The 8,391-nt window shown below is 47.6% G+C and overlaps 1 protein-coding gene across 1 annotated transcript; it reads left to right on the top strand.

Moving 5' to 3' along the window:
* Positions 1-3,180: 3,180 nt before the first annotated feature.
* Positions 3,181-6,151, top strand: LOC143805188 (uncharacterized). Its single transcript, XM_077284161.1, has 3 exons — positions 3,181-3,455; positions 3,657-3,740; positions 4,212-6,151. The coding sequence occupies exons 1-3, from the start codon at positions 3,312-3,314 to the stop codon at positions 4,848-4,850; spliced, it is 867 nt and encodes a 288-aa protein (XP_077140276.1). The 5' UTR covers positions 3,181-3,311; the 3' UTR covers positions 4,851-6,151.
* Positions 6,152-8,391: the final 2,240 nt, after the last annotated feature.

Below are 8,391 nucleotides of genomic sequence, written 5' to 3'. Positions count from 1 at the left end.
TCAGAACAGAGGGGGATCGACAGGATGGAGCTTGTTCAATGTTCATCTGTTAACTGACCCAGAAAACCAGACGCTTCATAAAGGAAGTGAAGCAGAACCCATGGCAGGACCCCAGCGTCCAGTCATTGCCATGCACTCCAGTAGAGCTCTGCTGCACACAGCATGGTCGGTTCTTCATGTGGATCATCAGTCTGCAGTGTGAATCGGACATGAGAAATGCCCCAGCTAAAATAACGAGCCTGTCCTCTGTGGATAAAACTGACAGATGAAAAATGCTGACATGTGAATGAAGCCTAATCAGATGTCTGGATTGGGGGTTTACCATGAATTTCATTCATGATGGGGTCTTCCACAATTACAGAGTACTTTCTTAGTTGCTGGTGGATCTGTACCCCAGTTCTTATACATTTTCTTTATGTAAAAGCATCTAGCATTGCAGTATCAGCAGCGCAGGATGTGAGCGTGATAGTCTCATCCACAGATTTCCTGTCTGGTCTTGTGTCTCATTATTGGTATTGTCACCCAGCTGATATCAGACTGCTTGTGTTGTAGTTGAGGGGCCTTCACACTTTGTGTTCTAGGTCCATTAAATGACTGCTGATCAGCTACTTGTTAGTGTTTAGACACTGGATCAGTAATAGATGGTTCTTTGTGCATAGACTGTCATTGTTCTCGGTAGCACGTTTACAGAGGACAATGTGCCGCTGAGAGCAATTCATTTTAAGCAAGCGTAAAAATCATCTTAGCGACAATCAAGCATTTTGTTAATTCGTCGGGTGATTTGGAGCCTGTTCACACAGTGGGTGATTATCGGGAAACAAGTGTTTTTTGTCCTCCGTCGCAATGCGTCGTTTTGGACAAAAAACGCATCCTGCAAAAGTGCTTGCAGGATGCGTTTTTTCTCCATTGACTTGCATTAGCGACGGATTGCCACACGTCGCATCCGTCGTGCGACGGATGCGTTGTGCTTTGGCGGACCGTCGGCACAAAAAAAGCTACATGTAACGTTTTTTTTACCCTTCGCCACGACAGCACCCCACATGAGAGAGGGATCCGCCCATAGGAACAGGAAACCTACAGAATAAAAGGAGGCGGTCCCCTCTCCTCCTCAGTTTAGGTTTCCTGTTTCTATGGGAATCCGAAGTACCTGCAGTCCAAGAGGATTCCTGGGCCATGCACCCGCCTGCGTCGGTCTCTGTGGGAACGGCAGGGGCTGCGGTACCAGAGGCAGCGGCGGGGGAGCCACTGTTTGCAGCCTCCCCCCTCGTCTGATCGTCGCCATGGTCCGGGTTCGGTGCCGCTGGTCCGCCCGGATCCATGAGGACGCGCGCGCTCAGCGGCCGGCTTCTTATCCAGCAGCCGCCGCATGGTAAGGAGGAGCGGCGCGTCTAACCCGGAAGTCGCTGGAGCACTTCCGGGTTGGGTCCGGGGAGGCAGGAGATTCGGCGCCAGATTCAAAAGTGCAGCACTAGCGTCGGCCGGTGTGTGTAAGTATGGCTTCACCGGCCGATGTAGCGCACTTGTCTGCAACAGAGCAGTCTCCCAGTAAGGAGACAAGCGCCAGGAGCAGCACCAAAAGTGGAGATCGATCCCAGGAAAAGCGATCTGCCACCAAACAGAAAGGTCTTTCAGCTAAGAATCCGCCTCCAGAACCGGTACCTGTCAGCTTCACTGGGTGAGTTTTAAAAGAGTCTCTTCCCATATGCTGATATATGTTCCTCCTATATCCCCTTCCTCTAGACTAAGAAAAGGACACATAAAACCAAACACAGAGAATGTGCCTTATGTTTGCAACCCCTCCCGGACTCATATACTAAGAGATTGTGTGCAGACTGCATCATATTGACCTTACGACAAGAAAACGTAATGACTCCGTCTGTCGTTAGAGCCATAATTCGTGAAGAGATGCAGGGTCTGGCGCATACAAGTAGCACCAGTACCCGTCAGCCTAGCAGGTCCCGATCTCCAGTAAGCTCGGAGTCAGAGGTAGTACAAAAATCCTCTGATGAAGAGGAGTCCCAGCCAAGTTCATCGGAATATGAAGGAGGGCTTTGTCTACCAAATAGTAGTGTAGACAGTTTAATTAAAGCCGTCAGGAGCACGATGGGGTGCCCAGATGAGAAGGGAAAGAAGTCAGCGCAGGACATCATGTTCGCGGGGTTAGGACAAAGAAAACGAAGGTCCTTCCCCGCCATACCCACAATTAAGGAGCTGGTTAAAAAAGAGTGGGAGAAACAACATACAAGAGGATTCTTACCATCCTCTGCTAAAAGACGCTACCCCTTCAGTGATGAAGAACTTAATTCCTGGCAAAAGATACCAAAAGTTGATGCGGCAGTGGCTTCAACTTCTAAACAGTCGGACTTGCCTGTGGAGGACTCAGGGACTCTAACTGATCCGCTAGACCGAAAAGCAGAAGCCTTACTTAAGAGGTCATGGGAGGCTAATACGGGGGCATTCAGACCAGCCATCTCTAGCACCTGTACTGCAAGGTCACTGCTAGTATGGACAGAGCAGCTGGAGGAACAATTTAGAAGTGGAGCTTCGAGAAATACAATTCTGTCGAAAATCCCTCTAATGAAAGATGCAGTAGCATTTCTAGCCGATGCGTCGGTGGATTCGCTACGTCTAACAGCCAGGTCAGCCGGCCTAGTAAACACAGCCCGGCGAGCACTCTGGTTGAAAAATTGGAAAGGGGACGCACAGGCCAAGGCAAAACTTTGTGCGATCCCCTGCCAGGGTGAGTTCCTATTTGGGAAAACTCTGGATGAGCTCTTAAATAAGGCAGGAGAGCGGAAGAAAGGCTTCCCTAACCAGTACCTTCCCTCTTACAGGAGAGCTTTCAGGAGGCGCCCCTTCACCAGGAACAAACCTACTGAACAAAGGGAGCGCTGGGAGGCAAAGGATCCAAAACAAAGAGGTGCTCTGTTTTCCGGATCCTATAACCAAAAACGTAATAAGTACCGTTAATTATGAAGTGGGCGGTAGATTGAAATATTTCTTTTCTAAATGGAAGTTGATAACATCTAGTCCTTGGATTCTGGACATCATTGGAAATGGATTAAGATTAGAATTTGATAGGATCCCTTGGGATTCTTTTATTGTAACATCTCCGAGAGGTCAACAACAACAAGAAGCTCTAGAATCAGAGATCCTGTCGCTTCTAAAAAAGTATTGATAGAGGTTCCCCGAGATCAAGAAGGGAGGGGGTTCTATTCCCCTTTATTCTTGATCAATAAACCAGATGGTTCATTCAGAACCATCATAAACCTCAAAAAACTAACTCCTTTTTACGTAACCACACTTTCAAAATGGAATCCATTAGTTCTACCATCAAGCTTTTGTTTCCTAGGTGTGTCATGGCCGGGATAGACCTAAAAGATGCTTACTATCACCTTCCTATACATGCCGAACACCAGCAGTATCTAAGAGTAGCGGTCATCCTGGAGGGACAGGTTCGTCACTTCCAATATGTAGCAATGCCATTTGGGCTTTCTATGGCCCCCCGCATTTTTACAAAAGTGATGTTAGAGGTAATGGCTCATCTACGCCAACGGGACACTTTAATAATACCCTACCTAGATGACTTTTTAGTGATAGGGAATTCTGTGGCTCAATGTAAATTGCGGTTGTCTAACACAATCTCATCCTTGCAGGAGTTGGGTTGGATTATCAACTTCGAAAAGTCCAGACTGAATCCAGACACTACTCAAATGTTTCTAGGGATCCAGCTAGACTCCGTAAGTCAAAAAAGCTTCCTCCCGCATTCAAAGAAAACGACTATACAGTCAAAGGTGTCAGAAGCAATAAAAAACCCCTACATGACTCTAAGAAAGGCTATGTCCTTACTAGGATCATTGTCCTCATGTATCCCGGCTGTACCATGGGCTCAATTCCATACCCGCCAATTACAGTACGAAGTACTGTCAGCCCAGGGACGGAAAGGACACCTAGAGAGTAAACTAACTCTCTCTAGAGATGTCATAGAATCTCTATCCTGGTGGCTAGATATGTGACACCTCTCAGGGGGTGTACCGTGGATAGTAGATCCATCCAAAATAATTACTACAGACGCCAGCCCTACGGGATGGGGTGCACATATGGAGGATGACATAGTCCAGGATACCTGGAAGCAGTCAGAATCATCATGTTCGTCAAATTGGAAAGAATTAACAGCAGTAGGGAAAGCCTTAAAATATTTTCTTCCACAGATTCAAGGAGCAGATGTAAGAGTTTTCTCAGACAACTCCACCACAGTGGCCTATGTAAACCGTCAGGGCGGTACACGGTCAGGAAGTCTGATGACCATCGCAGGGGAGATCTTCCAGTTTGCAGAGACTCATCTTACGTCCCTAACAGCCCTACACATCAGAGGAATAGAGAATACCAAAGCGGACTACCTCAGTCGAAACAGGCTGCGCCAGGGAGAATGGTCCTTAAACAGAACCGAGTTCAGACTAATAACAAGAGCATGGGGAGTGCCTCAGATAGATCTATTTGCCACAAGAGGCAACAGACAGGTAGAAAGATTCGCTTCCCTGAACTCCATGGATCATCCAGACATGCTGGACTCCCTACATCATCCTTGGAACTTTAAACTGGCTTACGCCTTTCCTCCAATGTCTCTAATTCCGCTAGTGATCAGGAAGATCAGGAGGGAACGTGCAAGGGTGATCCTCATTGCACCCTTCTGGCCAAAGAGGCCGTGGTTCTCCTGCCTCCAAAGCATGTGTCTATGTGATCCATGGATTCTTCCATTGGACAGGGAACTCCTGTTCCAGGGGCCGTTTTTCCACCCGCAAGTGAAAGGGCTTCACTTGACGGCGTGGAACTTGAGCGGCAGTTACTAAGCTCAAGGGGTTTTTCAGAACAGCTAGTAAAAACCCTGCTACTAAGTAGAAAAAGATCTACCACCCTGATATATAGCAGGGTATGGAAAAAATTCTTAGACTTTCATACAATACCATTCACTAAACAGGTTCCGATAACACCTATTCTAGAGTTCCTACAAAAAGGTAGAGAATTAGGATTATCAGTGAACACCTTAAGAGTCCAGATATCAGCGTTAGGAGCCCTATATGGATATAATATAGCCGCTGATAGATGGGTCTCCAGATTCATTAAGTCTTGTGAACGAAGTAACCCGGTACATATTCCCCGTCTACCTCCGTGGGATTTAAATTTAGTGCTAGAAGCCTTAACCAGCTCCCCATTTGAGCCTCTAGATTCTATACCTCTAAATGTCCTCACATATAAAGTAGCCCTCTTGGTAGCCCTGACCTCAGCCAGACGTGTTAGCGACATCCAGGCCCTATCAGTAGACCCACCATTCTTACTGATATTCCATGATCGAATAGTCCTAAAACCAGACCCCTCATACCTCCCTAAGGTAGCATCCACCTACCACAGGTCACAGGAAATATTTCTCCCTTCCTTTTTTGATTCTCCTGTAACCCCTGAACAACATAAGTTCCACACCTTAGATGTCAGAAGAGCCATCCTGACTTATATAGAAAGGTGTCAAACATGGAGGGAGAGTAGGGCTCTGTTTATCTCCTTTCAGGGCCACAAGAAAGGACATGGGGTCACGAGAGCTACCATATCTCGGTGGATCAGAGATGCTATCTGCTTGGCCTATACATCGAAAGGCGAGATTCCTCCAGTGGGTATTAAAGCGCACTCAACACGAGCCATGGCTTCCTCCTGGGCGGAACAAGCGGATGTCCCGATCCATCTAATATGTAAGGCCGCAACTTGGTCTACACCTTCTACCTTTTACAACCATTATAGACTTGATCTATCTTCATCTTCTGATTTGACCTTTGGTAGAGCTGTGCTTAGTACAGTAATCCCACCCGAGTAATGACTCTCTGAAAGTCTCTCATGTGGGGTGCTGTCGTGGCGAAGGGTAAAAAGCCGGATTACTCACCGGTAATGCTCTTTTAATGAGTCCACGACAGCACCCATTTACAACCCTCCCTGATTATGCACAGCCCTTTCTTTAATTCACAAATAATGGTTGTATAGAGTTTTTAAGATATTTTGCTGAATAAGAATTAATACTAAAGCTTTTGCGGTTCCCTTTTTATACTCTGTAAACTAAACTGAGGAGGAGAGGGGACCGCCTCCTTTTATTCTGTAGGTTTCCTGTTCCTATGGGGTGGGGTGCTGTCGTGGACTCATTAAAAGAGCATTACCGGTGAGTAATCCGGCTTTTGCTGCCGACGGTCCGCTTTTTCCGACCGCGCATGCGCGGCCGGAACTCCGCCCCCACCTCCCCGCACCTCACAATGGGGCGGCGGATGCGCTGGAAAAATGCATCCGCTGCCCCCGTTGTGCGGCGTATACAACGCTAGCGTCGGTAACCTCGGCCCGATGCACTGCGACGGGCCGAGCCCGACGCTAGTGTGAAAGAAGCCTAAGACCCGTTTTCCTCGGACCAGTACATCAGTGATTATTATGCAATTATATTTTTTACCAAACACAATGGTAGAAAAGAAGAAACTGGAAAAGGCACCATACACATTACACTAATGTCAGCTGAACCAATATCAGTGGGATCGGTTGACAGTGCAGTGTGTATGGGACCCTAGAAACAAATTACCGTAAGGTCAGCTGAACTCGCCAATATTAGTGGGATCGGTTGACAGTCTAGTGTGTATGAGACCCTAGAAGCACATTCCACTAAGGTCAGCTGAACTCGCCAGTATCAGTGGGATCAGCCTGCAGTTTAATATGTATGGGACCCTAGAGAAGGATCCAGCAGGTTGGATTTGCAATGTCAGATCCTTTGTTCTCCGGGAATTAAGCCACCAAAGTCTGTCAGCAGCCCCCTTAAAGAGAATACAGGAGCAGACCAAGAGATTCTGTGTTTGGGGGATTCAGGGCCAATAGCTTTCTAATGTGTGTGAGGCCCTTACGCTCACTTACCTGTTGTTCCAATGGTGACGATTTCTGGGCGACTGCAGGTCTCTGTATTTCCTGCTCCATCTGGACAGACATGTGATCACTGCAGCCAATTACAGTCCACAATGATGACCAACATGTCTCCACTACTGATTGGCTACAGCAGTCACATGTCTGTCCAAATGGAGCATGAAGTACAGAAACTAGCAGGGGACTTTGGCAGCACTGGGGGTTTGGTAAATTGAGGCACACTTCTCAATGTTTGTTTTTTGTTTGTTTTTTAAACACATTTAAATAGCCAGACACACCTTTGTCTCCGTTAGCTGATGCATATGAGCAGAATATTTAGTGAAGGGGTAGAGGCTCATGTGATTGGAAGACCATGGACCTTTACTTTGCATCAACATAATACTAAATTTAGGTGCACAAACTGTAAAAACATGGCCCTTTCTGCCAGTAATATTCCCTACAGTAGATTTCCAGGTCCAGATCAGGTCCTAGCAGAAGAATCTGATAAGGCTGATTTCAGACAACCCTAGATTCCCATTATACCTCCTTCTGGTAAAAACTGATCTATGCTGTTGTCTACTGGATCAGATCTAAAATACAACCAACACAGAAGAAAACTAACTGCAAAGAAAGGAAAAAGTCAAAAGAGTCATATGGGTACAGGGCCGGACTGGCCATCGGGCACTTCTGGCAAATGCCAGAAGGGCCGGTGCCAGTAGTGGGCCGCTCGATCCGCCTCCCCCCGCCCCCGCCGTCGCATTCAACTATACCGGCGTATAGACGCCGGCACAGTTGAACGCAATGATGGAGGAGAGAGCGTCTAAAGACGCTCCCTCTCCCATCATTCCCCGCTCTGCCTCTGACACTGCGGGTGCGCGATGACGTCATATCATCGCGCACCTGCTGTGTCCCGGGCAGACTGCAGCTGCTGAGACAGGAGCAGGAAGCAACGCGGGGCACGAGGAGAGGTGAGGAGAGTTTTTTTTTTTTTTACTGAACTGTGTGGGGCCATTCTGGGGCGGGGGAGGAAGAGAAGAGATGCGGGCTGTGCTGTATACTACTGTGTGGGCTGTGCTATATATAGTACTCTGTGGGCTGTGCTATATATAGTGCTCTGTGGGCTGTGCTGTATACTACTGTGTGGGCTGTGCTATATATAGTACTCTGTGGGCTGTGCTATATATAGTGCTCTGTGGGCTGTGCTGTATTTAGTGCTCTGTGGGCTCTGCTGTATGTAGTGCTCTGTGGGCTGTGCTGTATATAGTACTCTGTGGGCTGTGCTGTATATATTACTCTGTGGGCTCTGCTGTATTTAGTGCTCTGTGGGCTGTGCTCTATATAGTGCTCTGTGGGCTCTGCTGTATATAGTGCTCTGTGGGCTGTGCTGTATATAGTGCTCTGTGGGCTGTGCTATATATAGTACTCTGTGGGCTGTGCTATATATAGTGCTCTGTGGGCTGTGCTGTATTTAGTGCT

This window comes from Ranitomeya variabilis, chromosome 2 (assembly GCF_051348905.1).
Source record: "Ranitomeya variabilis isolate aRanVar5 chromosome 2, aRanVar5.hap1, whole genome shotgun sequence".
Classification (NCBI taxonomy): Eukaryota; Metazoa; Chordata; class Amphibia; order Anura; family Dendrobatidae; genus Ranitomeya; species Ranitomeya variabilis.
Note: the sequence above shows the minus strand (reverse complement) of the source record. Positions and strands in the feature narration are given on the sequence as shown.